A 19,163-nucleotide genomic window follows, 5' to 3' on the forward strand; every position below is an offset into this window, starting at 1 on the left:
GGGCGCAAACTCATGAACCCCGTGAGTTCGTGACCTGAGCCCAAACTCATGAACCCTGTGAGTTCGTGACCTGAGCCAAAATCAAGAGCTGGACGCTTAACCCAATGAGCCACCTAGGCACCCAAGAAAAATAAAACTTCTATGGAATCTACTTTAAAGTAAGAATCTCAAAATTCTACAAATAGACTATACATACCTTACCAGGAGTTCAGCGAAAACTAGACTAGAACAGCTGCCTCATGATTCCCATTTCTCTTCCAATTCAAAAGTTTATTCTGAACTATAGTTGATGAAACTAGCATTCTCTTGTCTTTCTAGATTTATATGTCAATCAGGAGAACCACAAAAAGTTTTTTCAGGTAGACGTTATGAACATACACAGCCTTGCAGTTACATTTGGCATTCTTTTTTTCTTTCTTAGCAATTAAAAAAAAATGTTTTTAACTTAAAGTTTGTTTCTTTGTTTATTTACTTATTTATTTATTTGGGGGGGGGGGGGAGAGAGAACGAGTGCAAGAGCCAGAGGGTAGGGGCAGAGACAGAGAGAGAGAGAACCCTAAGCAGGCTCTGCACTGTCAGCACAGAGCCTGAAGCAGGGCTCAAATTCATGAACTGTAAGATCATGACCTGAGCCGAAATCAAGAGTTGGATGCTTAACCAGCTGAGCCACCCAGGCGCCCCAGTATGGCTTAGCATTCTTTTTTTTTTTTTTTTTAACGTTTATTTATTTTTGAGGCAGAGCGAGACAGAGCATGAACAGGGGAGGGGCAGAGAGAGAGGGAGACACAGAATCTGAAACAGGCTCCAGGTTCTGAGCGGTCAGCACAGAGCCCAACGCGGGGCTCGAACTCATGGACCGTGAGATCATGACCTGAGCCGAAGTCGGACACCCAACCGACCTAGCCACCCAGGCACCCCTGGCCTAGCATTCTTAAGCAGTGAGTTGATCCCTATCAGAGATAATGAAAGGAAATATTATGAAGGATTACTTAACATCGAAAGAAAGGAGCAAGAGGGACCAGGAACGGCTGCAGAATCCGAAAATATCAAGAGAAGGTCACAGACCCTATCAGGTATGTGCAGAGATCTGCAAACTACAAAGTATACCTGGGCCAATTAGAGAAAGGAGTAACTGAAAGAAGAGAATGCAAAGGGAGGAGAAAAGAGCAAAAAAATTATATATATAATACAGGAATAAAAAAAGACTGGGAGACACTACTGGCTCTTAGTGGGTAGAAAGAGTGGGGGGGGGCAAGGACCCCACAATGCATACGACAGTACACAGAGCTAAAAATTTTCCTGTCTACATGCCAAAACGTCCCTTTGAGAAACACTGCCTATACACTAATGTGGAAGGATGCTGAAAACATGTTAAGGTATACATGAATATATGTATAGTATAGTAACAGTTTTTTCAAATCTATTTAAATAATCATACATACTTAGGTGTAGTCTGAAAGGATGGACATATGAGAAACTGGTAAGAAAGACTTCCTTTGGAAAATAGGCCAACCAAGGGAGGTGGAAAGGATATTCCCTTTGTACCGTCTAAAGTTTTTCGGTATGAATTACCGTATTTGTACATCAGTGAGTACGTGTTACCTTTTAAAAATTAAGATTTTAAATTGAGTTAAGACACTAGCCTATAAATTAATACCAGCCGAAAACTATCCTCTGTTTAAACACCTACCTTAGCCAAGGAACTACCCCCAAGTAGTACAAACATAAAAATACCTCTCCCGATACCCAACAGTGCATTATAGAACCTCGTTCCAACCTTGCTTCCAATATACACAAAGACCTTATTTCTACCAGTGAGATTATATCCCCTTTATCTCTCACCACTAAGAAACTCCTGTCCACAACAGATACGTTCTGGGACATATCTGCAGCTACGGTTTCTGTAAGATGCCAGTCCAAGCTCGCGACCCACCTGTGTATGTTGCTGCTATCAGGACTTCATCAGAAACCAAAACAGAGCCTTTATCTTTTCTGCTCATATCTGTATGCCTACTGGCTTATCTGTGTATAAACGTAAACCCTGGCCAGCCCTCATACTCTGAACCTTGCCCAAGTACTTGAACCTGGTCTGACAAGCATCAATGAGATCAGCTTTATTCTAAGGCCTCTCAAGACCTAAATGCTCCATTTATATAAACTGGCCCTTGGCTTGATCTGTAATACACACAATATTTTAATTCTGGTCCCATTTTTATCGCACCCACCTTTTCTTGACTCAATAAGGACTTCTCTTTTTCTAAAATTTCAACATGCATTTTAAGTTTCAAATTGTCTTCAGTGAGATTGTTATCCTACAAAATGTTAAAACAGAGTTTTCAGATAAATTTCAAGTTTATAAAAAAGTAGGCAAGCCATACAAGTGTGCATTTCTACTCAGCATTTCTCTAGTGATACATAAAAATTATAAGCATACAACACTAGACCATCTAAAGTCAGTCACTCATTTTACAAACATTCTTATAGATATTTTTTTAATTTATTTAAAAGCATACACAAATATACATAATACATAAATACATTTACAAACTAACCTGGAATCATTAGCACTAGAAACAACTCTAAATTCCTTAAGGGAAATCAAAATGCATTCCTCGGTTGGTGGGAAATCTGCTTCCACTCATATACGTAATATAATGTCTGTCAAATTAATCTTGAAAGTGATATACCTGCATTTTCCAATTATGTAACTTTAAAATTATGACAATTTATGATTCAAAAAATTACCGTTATCAGCAAACGTAAAATTACTAAGATGCAAGTTCCCAGGATAAGTTCACGTGAATTTGTAAAAAAAAAAAAAAACAAAACAAGCAACTACAATAATCGAAATACTTTTTCTCGATAAAAGCCAGAAGGTTTTTCTCTTAGCATTAGTTTACCTGGTTTAAAATACTCAGTCTCATAATTTCATTTTCAGCATCTGCAAAAACAAAGAATCTGACATTAAAATACTTCAACTTCTTACCTCCTATGTAATAAACTCAGAAATAAAACTCATTTAAAATAAAGTGTATTTATAAGCACAATCAGCAAACCCTAATGGTACTTACTGAAATGTATTTTTGTTGTTTTACGTTTCTATTTGACTATACTATAGAATTCATAACATAGATGCCAGTTAGAAGCTCCATTAAAATGTAATTCTATGAAACAGTACAAGAAATAAGTATAATCATATCTGGATGAGTCATAAGTTATTGCCTTGATAAAAACACTAATAACAATGTTTCAAAATGAGTTGATTAGTTTTTGTACAGGAAAGAGTAAAAGGACTGAGATTGAGGGGAAATGGCTAAAAACAAGAATACATATTTATACCACAATAATACAATAATCTCTCAATTCTTTATTTTTTAAAATTTACTTACTTATTTTGAGAGAGAGCAAGAGAGCGCAAGAGTGAGCAGGGGAGTGGCAGAGAGAGAATTCCAAACAGGCTCTCCACTGTCAGCACAAAGCCCGACATGGGGCTTAAACCCACAAACCATGAGATTATGACCTAGCCGAAATCAAGAGTTTGACATTCAACCAACTAAACGACCCAGGTGCCCCAATTCTCAATGTTTACAGTGACTCAGAAATGACAGGGGAGCCTGGGTGGCTCAGTCATTTAAAAACCTGACTTTCGGGGCGCCTGGGTGGCGCAGTCGGTGAAGCGTCCGACTTCAGCCAGGTCACGATCTCGCGGTCCGTGAGTTCGAGCCCCGCGTCAGGCTCTGGGCTGATGGCTCGGAGCCTGGAGCCTGTTTCCGATTCTGTGTCTCCCTCTCTCTCTGCCCCTCCCCCGTTCATGCTCTGTCTCTCTCTGTCCCAAAAATAAATTAAAAACGTTGAAAATAAATAAATAAATAAAAAAATAAATAAATAAAAACCTGACTTTGGCTCAAGTCATGATCTCATGGTTCTTGAGTTCAAGCCCCATGTCAGGCTCTCTGCTGTCAGCACAGAGTCCACTTCAGATCCTCTGTCTCACTCTTTCTCTGCCCTTCCCCTGCTCATGTGACGCACGCTCTCTCTCAAAAATAAACAAACAGTAAAAACATAAATAAAGTGACTTGGACATGACAACAGATAGAAAGGCCATTCAAGCTGGTATTATGGATAGATCCATATATAGAAATAGTTCTGGAAGAACACAAAGACAGAATACTTTAAGTCCAGCTGAAGTGATCTATTCAATGTTCACTCAGATAATACTGAACGTTTACTGTGAGGTCAGTTGCTAGACAACCAGATGAAAACCTTTAGTCCCTGCTTGCCCTCAGGGAGCTTTCTATTCAGAGGAAAGACAAACAAGTAAACACGTGACCACAGTACAGTATGATACAGGGAGCGCAAGGTGCTACAGGGAGCAGAAAGGACAAACACCTGCTCGATCTGGGGGTGTGAGAGGGGTGAGGAAGGCTAGGAAAGCAGCAGCATAGTATCTCCCAGTAGATACGATACCTGCAATGAGTTGTAACGTACTTAAGAATTAGCAGAGAGAAACAGAGACACTCCACACAGAGCAGCAAATGCAAAGGCGACAGACCTAATAGACAATAACATCATCGGCTTAAGGAGATGTATAGAAAGTTCAGCACGGCTAACGCCTAGCACGTGAGGAGAATGGGAAGAACTGAAATTAAAGGGGGAGACAGGGACCAGATCATGAAAGACATTTTATGTCAAGTATGAGGTTTAGACTTTATCCTGAAGTTCACAAAGGAGCCACAAAGTATTGTAATCAGGGAAGTAAACTGTTTTGAGTTTCTGAAAAACCATCCTGGCTGCAGAAAGAAAAAAAACTGATTCAAGGAATCATGGAGACCAGAAAATAATAACAGCTAACATTTCTGTAATGCTTACTACGGGATAGCCATTGTTCTAGAGAGAACTCTGCAGGTAGTAACTAAGAGAATCCCCATTACTACTACTGTAACTATGGAAGATAGTATCATTATCCCAACTACACAGATAGAAAAACAAAAGCATAGAGATGGTAATTAAATTGCCCAACGTCACTGAATTAGTGACAGAGCTGGATTCTAGCACAGTCATGTACTTAACTACTGTGCTATTCTGCTCCATGAAGAAACTACTACAGTTAATCAGGCAAAAGAAAATTGATTGGCTGAAGTTATTCAGTGGCATGGAAACTGGAAAAAGAGGAAGGACTAGGGCAGTAGGTTTGTTTTCAAAGCAAATGAATTCATCTGAGTCACCCAATATGTGGAATAAACAGATGCATTTATTTTGAAAAGAGCAGAGGTACTCTGAAGTCAAACAAGAAAGAAGTCTAGATCCCTAGTCAACAGCCTTCTCTTTGCCTTCCTGGCAGCTCCTAGAATGGAGGCACTTGTGAGAAACCCTAGAATGCCTCTGAAAGAGTACCAAGCCAGAGATGCTAAGGAAATAGAACCTTCAGGATATGCTAGGTGATGACTTCAAATTCTCTGTTTTGGCAAACTGGTAAATGCCACCAATCACTAAGGCTGGGAGAGGAGGAGTAGGAGGAGGAGGGGGAGGAGGACAACGACGACACGGTGACCCTGAACCTAACTTTAATATGAATTTATAGAGTTGGCCATCCAGGTCAGGCACTCAGGATAAACAACTAGGCAAGTGAGACAGATTGGAGGCGGGGATCGGGGAGCAGAGCACCCAAGGGCTAGAAACACCCTCCAGAGCAAGAATCAATCAGTTCATAATGTGAGAGTTTATATTGTGAGAAGACAAAAATGCAAAATAAAACACATCTTTGCAGCTAAAGAGCTCCTATTATGTTTTCCTGGCATGAACGAATACTGGTGTTTGGCCTATTTCATTCAATAACTTATTTTTTCTAACACAGAACACAGGTATGGTAACGAAGTACCAGCTTCAGCATGGAAAATGATAAAAGACCTATGGTTATCACTCTTGTGTCTGCTTCGATACAGGACATCATTTCAAAAGGTGATACAGAATTTTAAAAAAGGGAGGCTGCATTCCCTAACTGGAGGGTCTGGACCCTAATGAGTTCCAGAAAGTATTTGGTTCTACACAGATTAACAGAAATACACCCACACCTCCTCCCAATAAACAGCTACTAAACATTTCCCAAAAATCTACACTGCCTCCTAAAGCAATGAGTCCCCTGTAAATACTTAAGGATGAGGCAGGGAGTGAAGCCTTTTTAGTAGAAAATTCCTATTTGTTATCTGTTAATTATGGCACTGAAGCGAAACCAACAATTCGATTCAAATTCTACACAGTCGTTTCCATGACTCCTCCATTCCCATACAGTACAGTACTCAGTGTGCCTCTAAAACAACTGGTACGCAATAAAACACCCATCATCAGTAAGTTCCAAACATTTTATACCAGACAGTGCCCGCTGCAGTTTGAGCACTTCCTCTTGCACCGAGGCCCCCTGCGACAGGGTTCCTTCTCTTCCTGTCACAGCATCGCCTTGCCTCACGGCATCAGGCTGCAATTTACTACATTCCCGTTTCAAGTTTTCACACTCTTCCGTTATTTGTCTGTTTTCAACGTGCAGGCGTTCTTGTTCCTTCTTCAAAACATCTCTGTCATTTTTTGCAGAAGATAATTTTGAATTTATGTCCTTTATTTTATCCTCAAGTTCTTCAATTTTTTTTGTAGATGCTACTTTCTCAGTTTGTAGATCCTGAATAGTTTTTTGCATCTCATGGATTTTCAAGTGATCAGTGACTGCAATTCCTGAGCCACCTAGAACATGAATAGAAAATCAAGGACAGCAAATGTCAGCTACCAAGAGATAAGTAGCTTGCTATATACAGCTACGAGATAAGTAGCTTGCTATATACAGCTATGAGAACCTGAAAATCTTTGGAAGTTAAGACGAGATACCATTACACTCCCATCAGAACGGCCAAAGTTCAGAACATGGACAACACCAGATGCTGATGGGGATGTGGAACAAGAGCTCTCGTTCGCTCTTGGTGGGAATGCAAAACAGTAGGGCCACTTTGGAGGACAGTTTGGCAGTTTCTAACAGAAGGAAACATAACCTTACCATATGGTTAGCAACTGCACTCCCTGGTATTTACTCAAAGGAACTGAAAACTCTTACCCACATGAACACCTGAACAATGATGTTTATAGCAGCGTTATGCATAACTACAAAAACCTGGAAGCAAAGAGGTCCTTCAGGAGGTGAATGGATAAATTGTGGTACATTCAGGCAATGTGATACTATTCAGCACTAAAAAGAAGTGAGGGATCAAGCCATGAAAAAACATGGAGGAACTTTTTTATTTTTTTTAAATTTTAATTTTTTAACAGTTATTTATTTTTGAGACAGAGAGAGACAGAGCATGAACGGGGGAGGGGCAGAGAGAGAGGGAGACACAGAATCGGAAGCAGGCTCCAGGCTCTGAGCCGTCAGCCCAGAGCCTGAAGCAGGGCTCGAACTCACGGACCATGAGATCGTGACCTGAGCCGAAGTCGGACGCCCAACCGACTGAGCCACCCAGGCGCCCCAACGTGGAGGAACTTTAAATGCACATTACTAAGTGCAAGAAATCAATCTCAAAAGGTTACATACTGTATGAGTCCAACTATGTGACATTCTAGAAAAGGCAAAACTATAGAGACGATAAAAAGATTGGTGGGGAGGGCAAGTGGGGGGTGAGTAGGCAAAGTAGAAAGGATTTTAGAGCACTGAAACTACTCTGTATATTATGATGAATATGTGCATAAGTTTGTCCAAACCCACAGAATGTACAACACCAAGAGTCAACCCTAAGGTAAACTGTGCACTTTGAGGGATCGTGATGTGTCAGTGTAGGTTCATCTTTGGTGGAAAATGGGCCACTCTGCTAAGTGATGGTGATAGGAAGGATGGCATGCGTTTGGGGGCAGGGGTATGTGGGAAATCTCTGCACTTCCTTCTCAATTTTGTTGTAAAAACAAAGTCTTAAAAAATTACAATAGGGACGCCTGGGTGGCTCAGTCAGTTGAGCATCCAACTTGATTTTGGCTCAGTTCGTGATCTCACAGTTTGTGGGGTCAAGCCCTGCGTTGGGCTCTGTGCTGACAGTGTGGAGGCTGCTTGGGATTCTCTGTCTCCGTCTCTGCCCCTCCCCCCTCTCAAAAATGAATAAACTTTTTAAAAAAATTACCATAATAAAGCATTTTTATTTTAGATCTTTTCCCCCTGTAATCTCTACTCCCAACATGGGACTCAAACTCATGACCCTGAGATCAAGAGTCACATGCTCCACTGACTGAGACAGCCAGCTGCCCTCATAATAAAGCTTTTTAAAAATAAACAGTCGAGGGGCGCCTGGGTGGCGCAGTAGGTTAAGCGTCCGACTTCAGCTCAGGTCACGATCTCACGGTCCGGTCCGTGAGTTCGAGCCCCGCGTCGGGCTCTGGGCTGACGGCTCAGAGCCTGGAGCCTGCTTCCGATTCTGTGTCTCCCTCTCTCTCTGCCCCTCCCCCGTTCATGCTCTGTCTCTCTCTATCTCAAAAAATAAATAAACGTTAAAAAAAAATTAAAAAAAAAAAAAAAGAAAAAAAATAAACAGTCGAGGAAAAATATTATTTGAATGAACTACTAAAATGTATATGAATTTAAAAGACAGTGAAAATAGTTCCATTGGTTTTTAAGGTTTTTTTTAACATTTATTAATTTTTTGAGAGACAGAGACAGTGTCAGCAGGGAAAGGACAGAGAGAGAGGAAGACACAGAATCCGAAACAGGCTCCAGGCTCTGAGCTGTCAGCTCAGGGCCTGAACCCACGAACTGCAAGATCATGACCTGAGCCGAAATCAGATGCTCAACCAACTGAGCCACCCAGGTGCCCCAGAAAGTGAAAATAGTTCTAATCATTTATTACCAAAGTACCACCACCAAACAATACAAAGAAATCTATGTATTGTAACTATCTGTCACAAAGGCAAATGGACCTTTCCATTTCTGCATAATCTTTCCTTTTTAAAAATTTTTTAAATGTTTATTTTTGAGAGACACAGAGTGCCAACAGGGGAGGGGCAGAGGAGACACACACACACGAAATCTGAAGCAGGCTCATGCTCTGAGCTGTCAGCACAGAGCCCGACACAGGCCTTGAACTCATGAATCTGAGATCAGATCATGACCTGAGCTGAAGTCGGACACTTAACCGACTGAGCCATGCAGGTGGCCCAATTTCCACATAATGCTGATAACAGTGATGCCACTGCAAATTTCTGGCAGGTGAACAGAACTAGTCATTCACTCATTCTTTAGAACTTAGTCCAAGTTTACATCAGTGTCTTGATCACACATTACTAGGCTGGTCTTTTAATTATATCATCTAATACATTAAGTTAATAAAAACTAACAACCTTGTTGTAACAGCTTTTCCAGTTCTTCAATTCGTTCTTCATAGTCACTTAATTCTTCTCGATGCCGACGACTTATTTCTGTCAATTTCTGTTGATGTGCATTCTGTAACACTGACATTTCATGTTGATGGTCATCAATTTCCTGACTTCGGTTCTGTTTAAGTTCCTTAAAAAAATAAAAACAAGGTTAACCCCATTTATAATCAATGATACACCTAAGCTATTTCATTGTGCAGAAGTGTGTATTAAGAATAATTCTCTGAACACGCTATGGTTGAAGAGAATTTAAACACAGCCTCCAAATCTGGACAATTCTGACTCTACCCTTGCCTTTCTTGGGTCTTAAGAACAATTTGAATATCTTTTTTTCTTCATATCTGTGACCATGAGCTTCTCTTGCTAGTGACATATCCCATCAATGCCAGTGCCAACCTTCAGTCTGTAGCTGGTGTCCTATTACTCCCACCTCTTGCTCAGCCCTTCCTTCCACCAGTCTTGATGGGACTCCCAAACTGTTAACCAAGGCACGTTGCTACCCAAGTTGAGACCACCAGTCTCTCTCCTAGGAATCCAGATCTTGAGCAGAGTCCTTCAAAGAGGGAAATTATTTGGACCAGAAGCACTGTGATAGCTACACCCAGAAAAGTTGGTCCACTGTGTCCCACTCTCTAGATCCCCAATGTTATTCCCAATCCTGTCCATCCCCAATGCTATTCCCAATCCTGTCCATCCTAAGACCAAAGCGCTCAATACTTCTTTCAATCCTGTGGACAGACTAACCTGGGTCCTTCCAGTAAATCCTCTTTTGCTCTACTTTGCCAGTAATGACTTCTGTTGCTTGTAACCCAAGAATCCTAATCTATAAATTAGCTTCTACTTCCTGAGAAGACAAGTAAGGTTGTTCCTTAATCCTGTGCGCTTACTTCAGTGCCAGCGCTTGGCAAGGATCTTTACATTTAAACTTTAACACAATCCTACAGGGAAGGTATTATGAGATCTACTGTACTAAGGATAAAATGGAAGCTTGGAAAGATTAAGTAACTTGTCCAAAGTAGAACAGCTGGTAAATAGTAGAGGCAGGATTCAAACACAGGTCTGACTTGGGAACCCACCCATGTTAGTATTACAATAATAATAAAACCAAAAACTAAAAAATTCTATATCTGACAATAATTTATACACTAAAAACAATTCAGTGCCATATGATAATTTTATGTAACTAACATTTTTCTTGAATGAAATAATAATGGACACAAACTAGCAAAATTCCACCATTAAAGGAAAATAATTAGTTACAGTGAACAGTATTAGCATTTTATTTTGTCAATATCCTTTAAACCCTGAAAACTTCAGCAAAACCTTGGAATTGTTTTAATAAAGACCATTTTACAAGATATAGTAACTAGTACAGACTAATGAAATATACTTAAAAAAAATAAATGTTCAAAACCAAACAATTTTGAAGAGACATTTTTATACACCTTACTGTCATAAAGAACGAAGATACAAAACGGAAAAGAAACAATCATACTCTGTATAATTAGCTTTATAACTGAGCCTTCCATTAATTTAGACATATATTTTTAATAAGCCAATTTTAGATGTATAATAGCCATTGTTCCAACAACCTGTCTTACCTTAATGATACTTTGCAGTTTGCAGATTTCACTTTGATCAGAGCTATTTGATCCTTGTGGTTTAGAAGTCTAGATCAGAAAAACAGAATTAGAAAATAATTGTATTGATTTTCTTGTAAAAGAGAAAGTCACAAATTAATTTTATTAAACGACATCTTTCAAAAAAGGGAGCATTTCCCAAATTCTGATTAAAGAATGCCAAGCACTTTTGAAGAACCCAGTCCAATTGTAATACACAACAAATAAAAGATAATTTTCAAGAGTCTGTTAACTAATTAGGGAGACACTTTTACAAAATAACTGTTAAGAAGGAAAACACCAGAGAATATTTTACTTAGCTTAGCAAAATGTAAATTTGATAATCAAACAGCTTCCTAAAAGAAAATTTTTCAAAATGGAAAGTTATCCAACATTAATTCTAATCATAACCCAGCAAAAATCTTTCTAAAATGATTTTACCTGGATCTCTACCCCAATACAGAACAACCTTTAGTTTAACAATTAAAAGAACTTTTGGATTTTTCTCTTCTCATTCAAAGCTGAATGTTGTTCATTTATCTTTTTAACATTTACTATACAGTGTGTTAGGGAACAAAAAGCTGCTCTCTGGATAAAAAAAGGAACAAAGTATACCAGAAACTCCAGGATTCAGAGTCAAAAGATGTCTGGTTGAGTCACAACTTACTCACTGTGACAATATGTGTATTAAACTTTTACTTTGTTTACCTGTAAAACAGAGGTAATAAATACCTCACACAGTTACTAAGATTAATATATATTAGGATAGCATATATACAAACATCTTGTAAAATATAACCACAAGTTTTACTATGCCTTGCTGAAAAATTAAGTCCTGTGAAAGATCCCAATTATGCCTTTTCCACCATGATATCCTACTATAGGTAATATAGTAAACCTTCAAGATATGCTTATATATACATACTCAAAAAACACCTCTTCCCTATGAAATCTTATGTTTCTTAAAATACGTATCAGAATCACCTGGGGTATTTACAGTTTGAATGCAATTTCCAGGGCCCTAAAATAAGCTACAAAATCCTAATCTCTGAAGGTAGGACAGGGAATCTACAGTATTATAGTAGCTTAAGAGCTACTACATTTTTAAAGATACAATGGACAAGCTGATCATCCTAAGATGTATTTTGGGTACGGGAAATGTCTAGCAACTTGAGAAGCAAAAAAATAATTGGTAGGGTTTCTCCTTTATATAACTAGATCACACTCACAAAAAGAAACAATTTCTTTACTTTTATACTTTTTCTCTACATTGAGGAAATTAAATCCACATGTGCAATGTTCGAGTTTACTTCGGGTCTCACATCTATTGACAATATCAATAGTATATAAAATCTGATACATAAGATGGAAAGTGTTCCTTAAAAGAAAGTTTACTGTCCAAATAGCAAAGATTTAATTTCTACTGCACAAAAAATAATACAAAATAGTTTAATGTATTTTATGATACCAATGATCAAATTTTCATCTTACACATAACTAATGATAAAGGAACTTCAGAGAACATCTATGCAAGTAGTTTCAATCTGGTATCTCGGAGCCCTGGAATTGCCATCAAAGAAGCCTCAAGGACTCCAGGGGAAAAGATGGCTAGTTCAACCATAGCAACTCCATTTTTATCTCTTTTAAGTCCTGGGCTTGTAACTTTTTATTTAAAAGAAAAAAAATTTTTTTTTAATTATGGAGAGAGGTGCGTGCAAGCAGGGAGAGAAGCAGAGGGGGAGAGAGGGACAGAGAGAGTGGGGGAAGGAGAGAAGGAGAGAAGGAGAGAGGGAGAGAGGGAGAGAGGGAGAGAGGGAGGGACGGAGGGAGAGAAGGAGAGACAGAGATAAAGAGACAGAACAAGAGAGAATCCTAAGCAGGCTACACACCCAGCAAGGAGCCCGATGCAGAGCTTGATCTTACTACCCTTGGATCATGACCTGAGCTGAAATCAAGAGCCAGACGCTCAACCAACTGAGCCACCCCGACGTGCCTTTATTTTATTCTAAAACATAGTTCTGTTGCTCTAAACTTTTTTGAGAATTTCTTCCAAATATTTTACAGAGGGAGGAAAAAACTAAGATGAGAAAGAAAGATGATCTGATCAAGATCACTCAGAGAATCACCGGCAGGATTAGAACACAGGTTTTCAATTTCCTAGTCTGGGGTTCTTTCTGATAGCAAAGGTTCTACATTCAGAACCACTCTTTCTACTAAGAATGTTCAAAAACTCATGGCAATTTTACCAACCTGAGCAATATGCCTCCAGTGGCCAACTTCAGACTCGAGTCTTGAAACTTCATTTGACAATCTGTTTATTTCTTGTTGGGATGAAATTATGTCACCAAAGTCCATGTCGTCATCATGGAAAGCAGCAGCATGGCGACTGATGCCATAACCAAATGAAGACGATGCAGGCGCTGCTGGTACTCGGCCAGCTCCTGAATCTACCGACCGGGCAGCTGACTGAAGCTTCAGCACCTGATCCTGTAGTGCGATCTGTCTTGCTTTAAGATGGCTGATTTCTACCTAGACATTTACAATCTGCGTTTTAGAGAACGTACTTTAAAACAACCACACTGATCTGTTTACAGATTCGTAACACTAAAAGTCATAACGATTTAAAGCTATCCAATGATGGTAACTCCACCAACTGAATCCTAGTATTTTATAATAGCCTAACCACACATTCTCATTTAAAAACCAAACATGAAAAAAAACACACATGATTACCAGTTAAAGCACAGATAATATTTCAAATAGTGCAAAGATCAGAATCTCACTCATATGTTAATTGAAGCAATTAAATTCTCAATTAAACACGGGTTTACTATTGTCGATGTATCAGGTAGTACAGGCAATTTCCGAGGGTTCTATTTGTATTATCAAACTCTAAGTGAAGAGAAAACGAAAGCTGCATCAGCCTACGTATCAGAAGTTTCCTTAGAGCATCTTTGGAACAGTCTTATATAACTGATCATGGCTGAATTTAGACTTAAAAGGCACCATGAATCAGAGGTAACTTTCTACTGGTCTGTACAACAGCTGGAAGAATGCTTTATTAATCTAATCTTAGACAGCACAGTGAGCCTGTGGTTATTAGCCCATGAGTCTTAGGAAAACATCATACATTGAAAGAGGCCTTTGCTTTAGCCTTGGCAAAAAGGAGCCGGTGAAAATTTGAGTTTACTCAGGGAAAGAATAGTACAAAAATACTGAAACCTACAGAGGAGTTTTGACTGAGGACTGGCAATACCACCTCACTGTCCGAAAGAAATTACGGGACATACCATAATGCCAGATCCATTTCAGGTGAGAGATTACTCAAAATATAAAAGTGACTAAGATAGGGAGAATTGAGATAAGCTTTCTATAAAATACCTACTCTGGAAGACACCCCGCCACGACAGAGGAGAATCTGATACTGGGAGTCAGCCAACAATATTTCTATGCACGTAAAGCCAAGCAATTAGACAAACAAAAACCAAACACAATGACGTCAAATATATTAACAAACATGTTTCTCATCAGAGCCTCTTCTCTAATAGAAATCTATAGCAGTGCACATATTTCATTCATTTTTCCATAAATGTCACGAGATGAATTGCATCTTTAGGGATTATGAACATCACAATGACGGCAGAAAACAGCAGATCTTAAGTATAGTCACATATTATCTTTCATTCTGGTAAAAAGTATGGAAATTCATAATTTTTTCAAGCATAGCTTTAACACAAAGCAAGTCCTGCCTATAAAATGGACACATATCAAGTTGTAGAGTTAAAAAATGCAAGCTCTAATAACAAAGAGGCATTTCTAAACTTAAATGCCTAATTTGCCCTCTAATATTCAGTTAAGTAGAAAATTACATGCTGAATTTTCCACAGCAGTATTTTCAATTAGGATGTGAGTATCAGAATCACCTATAAAGTTTTTGAAAAATACCAATACCAGGGCCCCTTCCCAGGACACTAAAATCAGAATCTCCTGGAGGGCATAAAGATGTATATTTTTTTAAGGTGTCATGGATGATTCAGCTGTAAACCCCTGGGTGGGAACCACTGCTCTACTGTAATACCTAGAGGTCACTGCTGCTCAAAGTGTGGTCTGTGGACTATAGGCATGAATGTTTACTACCAGTCCATGACAGGTACAGAAATAGAATGAGTAAGGCTTAAAGTCTTTTAAAGCAATTTGACAGAGTAATTTTATAATCTGTTAAATCTTTTTAATAAGTGGGCCTTTAGCTCTAACTCGAACCTGTAACTCTGCCTTTTTATATTCATTTTATTTTTGAAGTAATTTTATTGTATTTTATGAAATCAATTCCCAACAGATTGGAAATTTAACCTCTTCTTTAAATGTTTATAATTATCTTTAATGTGGCTTACTTTCATTTTTCATCTTAGTATGTCACTAAAAGAACTGAAAAACAATGTATTTAAATTTTAAAAACTCATATAATGAAATTATGGTAGAAATGAACATTTACTCAACATACTGAAGAGAGCCCAGATGATCTGGATAAAACAAGAAATAGTTCAATTCAATAGGAGCATTTACTGAATTCCATTTACATACTAAACACTGAAGAAAATTCAACAGAATGAAATATGGAAACATCATCTATATTTTAAGGATTCATGATAACACTGGTTAAATTACAGAATATCTATTACCAGCACTGCGAAGAAAAGATAAGCCAATTCCAAAATAAACATTTCTAACAAACTAAAGGGAAAAAATATTTATAGAACAATGTAAGTCAACTTAATATACTTAATATTCTATTTTCCCATGGAAAATCAAGCAAATGCCAATTCAATATATATTAACACTAGTAGTCAAAATCATTTTTAAAAAATGTCATTAGCAATTATCACACTGATTGACAACTTAAAGTAAATAGATGAGAAATTAGGTTTCATAAAATCAGAAATTATAAGCAACAGATGCCTAAAGATATTTTAGTGAAAGAGTTTTCCTCTTTGGGAAAGTAGAAATTAAAGGCTAGCTTATAAAATATATAAATATAACAGAAAAGCTTAGAGTTCTTGTTAAATTACTGGTATCAAACTGAGTTGGGGATTATTAACTTCATCACCGTTTCAATATGTTTTTCGATCTGTATATAGCTTGATTTATAACTCTCAAAAACCCTCCTAAATACATTAGAGTGAAATAAATATGAAGTAATTGTAATAAATTTTACCTCCTTCTGCTGTAGCTGATTTCGGTAATTTGTAGATTGCTGCTTTATTTGAAGTTCTGATGCTTCATGTTTCTCTTCCAGATCAGTACAAAGTTTTTTGAGTCTCTCATTCTAGAAGCAAAGAAAAAAGTATTTTCAACAAAAAGACTAAAGTAAAACATGTAAGTAACAGTTATGTGTATGGCATCATGAAAAATATATTGCTTCACACAGAAAATGATATAAAATATAAAAGTTCTCAGAATTCTGGGCTTTTTTATTTTTTTTAAGTTTATTTATTTTGAAAGAGAGAGAGAGCACGAGTAAGCATGAGCAGGGGAGGGGCAGAGAGAGAGAGAGAGAGAGAGAGAGAGAGAGAGAGAATCCCAAACAGGCTCTGTGCTGACACAAGGCTCGAACACACAAACTGTGAGATCCTGACCTGAGCCGAAACTCAGAGCCAGCCACTTAACTGACTGAGCCACCCAGGTGCCCCCAGAATTCTGGCTTTTAAAGTACACTTTCAATCAAAGCTACAAGTGCAATAGCCATGTTAAATGGAGATTATGCAAAATTCTGAACCAAAGTAAAAAAAAAAAAAAAAATGCTGCTTATTTGATTTTCTGCTAATAAAAAGCCAATGATCAATGCTTCCCCCATCTCTGCATATCCAGGGTCTAGCCTATAGTACACAATATATGTCAAGTTAACGAATAAACTGGATTACATGTCTCAACTTCTGGTTTCTCCCCAAATAGAACTTTTTAATAGAAATCATTTCAAAAAAGACTTGTTGCTGAAGTACAGGCAGGAGGCCAAAGCACCTTATTACTTGTCTGCCTGTCCCCCAGGTTCCTGAGGCACTTCTGAAAAAAACAATTTGAAAAGCATACTGAAACTCAGTTCAAAAACTAGTTAGAAGGTGGGACACCTGGGTGGCTCCGTCAGTTAAGCGCCTGACTCTTGGTTTCGACTCAGGTCATGATCTCACAGGTTCCAGCCCCACATTAGGCCCTGTGCTGACAGTGCAGAGCCTGCTTGAGATTCTCTCTCTCGTTCTCTGTGCCCCTCCACTGCTTGTGCTATTTCTGTCTCCCTCAAAATAAATAAATAAACTTAAAAAAAAAAAAAAAAAGTTAGTGGCGCAGTCGGTTAAGCGTCCGACTTCAGCCAGGTCACGATCTCGCGGTCCGTGAGTTCGAGCCCCGCGTCAGGCTCTGGGCTGATGGCTCGGAGCCTGGAGCCTGTTTCCGATTCTGTGTCTCCCTCTCTCTCTGCCCCTCCCCCGTTCATGCTCTGTCTCTCTCTGTCCCAAAAATAAATAAAAAACGTTGAAAAAAAAAAAAAATTAAAAAAAAAAAAAAAGTTAAAAGTACATGAAATATTCTAATTCAATGAATCCAGACATTATAGTCTTTTAAGATTTTGGAAAACATGTTTAAAAAATTAATTAAATTTTGGGTACTCAAATATTAAATTACCATTATGTATTATCATTCCTTGAATTTGAATGAATAAGCACATAATGGAGCAAGATAAATGGACACTAAAACTTTTTGCAAAAGAATTTACAAATTATCACAGATAACTTTCTAAGAATTCTACTAATACCTACAAACACAGGTTAACAATGATAACGGAGAAAAAGGTGAATGATGTGGTAGGGAAAAAAAAAGCTCGTGACAGAAGGTGAAGACTTTTTCACTTTGAGAAGGTCACCTGTTTTCCTAGAGTCTAGGAATTTCTTACATCAACAGATGTGAAAATTATGATCCAGGGAGATTGGATGAATTCGCAGAGAAAAATCAAAGAAGTAAATCAACGGAAAAATTACAACACACACAAACCCTAGTTTGAGAGTCTGTCTCTAGAAATCTAATATAAATCTTGGTTATCTTGAAGAAATTTAAGACACAGGCCCCAAAGTCACACAACTAATTACCTTCTATTCTATTGGCTGCTTTCGTGTGACTTTCTGTAATCTTTTAACATGAAAACACCATGCGTAGTTAAAGCAACACAATATACTGAAGTCAAAATCTATTCATAACGGTCCACTCCAGGATTTTTCAGATAAAAATAATTCAGGCTATTTGTTGAACTCTGGTTGAGAATGAGAACTTGAAAGCTTCCAATTTGGCCAATAGTTGTGTTTCTGCCCTCATCTCCCTGTCCATATGAGAGTCACAAAGATGGACAGAGTACATGAAGGACAGATTCTCTTCATGCAGCTGATCTGTAACATATCACTTGTCAGTGGCCATATTTTCTAGAATGTGGAATATGGAACCAAGAGGGCTGGTCTGAAAGGATGAAGAATAAACACATGCAAAGAAGAACTAAGAGGAGTAAAAACGAGAGACAAATCCCTGGTGGTCTGCAGGTCTGTTTGCAGCCCCTTTCTAAAGTCTGGCTATGATTTCTGCCCTTGAAATCTACAACATTCTCATATCCTTAAATTATTCCATCCTGATCAACCCTTGTCATACCATCAAGGTCGGAACCAACTTTACTCAGTGAGTTTCTTTGTTGAGCAGTCCTAACTATGTGTAAGGACAGATATTGATGACTTTTACTCTTTCTTAGATGTCCTCCAACAAAGAGAGAAACTGTACTTATTTTTTTCTTAAGTTTATCTATTTATTTTGAGAGGGAGACAGAGCGAGCTAGGGAGGAGCAGAGGGAGAGACGGAATCCCAAGCAGGCTCGCAATGTCAGCACAGAGCCCAATATGGGGCTTGATCTTGTGAACCATGACATCATTGAGTCACCCAGGCGCCCCACTTATTTTTTAAATAAAACAAAACTTGGGGCACCTGGCTAGCTCAGTTGGTGGAGTGTGCAACTATCGACCATGAGGTTGTGGGTTCGAGCCCCACACTGGGTACAGAGTTTACTTAAAAATAAAATCTATAACTAACTAACTAAATCTTATTCTATCTTGTCATTATCATAAGGGG

The 19,163-nt window shown here is 38.3% G+C and overlaps 1 protein-coding gene across 4 annotated transcripts in view; it reads right to left on the minus strand.

Annotated features, from left to right (window-relative positions):
• TRIP11 (thyroid hormone receptor interactor 11) overlaps positions 1-19,163 on the minus strand; it is a 62,863-nt gene that overhangs the window by 35,042 nt on the left and 8,658 nt on the right. For all 4 annotated transcript variants that reach the window (XM_058740055.1, XM_058740054.1, XM_058740056.1 and 1 more), the window contains exons 3-9: positions 16,225-16,335; positions 13,263-13,541; positions 10,995-11,063; positions 9,358-9,523; positions 6,367-6,732; positions 2,901-2,941; positions 2,226-2,312 (exon numbers count right to left, since the gene is read on the minus strand). In XM_058740055.1, the coding sequence (XP_058596038.1) occupies positions 2,226-2,312; positions 2,901-2,941; positions 6,367-6,732; positions 9,358-9,523; positions 10,995-11,063; positions 13,263-13,541; positions 16,225-16,335 (1,119 nt within the window). The remainder of the gene's footprint in view (positions 1-2,225; positions 2,313-2,900; positions 2,942-6,366; positions 6,733-9,357; positions 9,524-10,994; positions 11,064-13,262; positions 13,542-16,224; positions 16,336-19,163) is intronic.

This window comes from Neofelis nebulosa, chromosome 7, assembly GCF_028018385.1.
Source record: "Neofelis nebulosa isolate mNeoNeb1 chromosome 7, mNeoNeb1.pri, whole genome shotgun sequence".
Classification (NCBI taxonomy): Eukaryota; Metazoa; Chordata; class Mammalia; order Carnivora; family Felidae; genus Neofelis; species Neofelis nebulosa.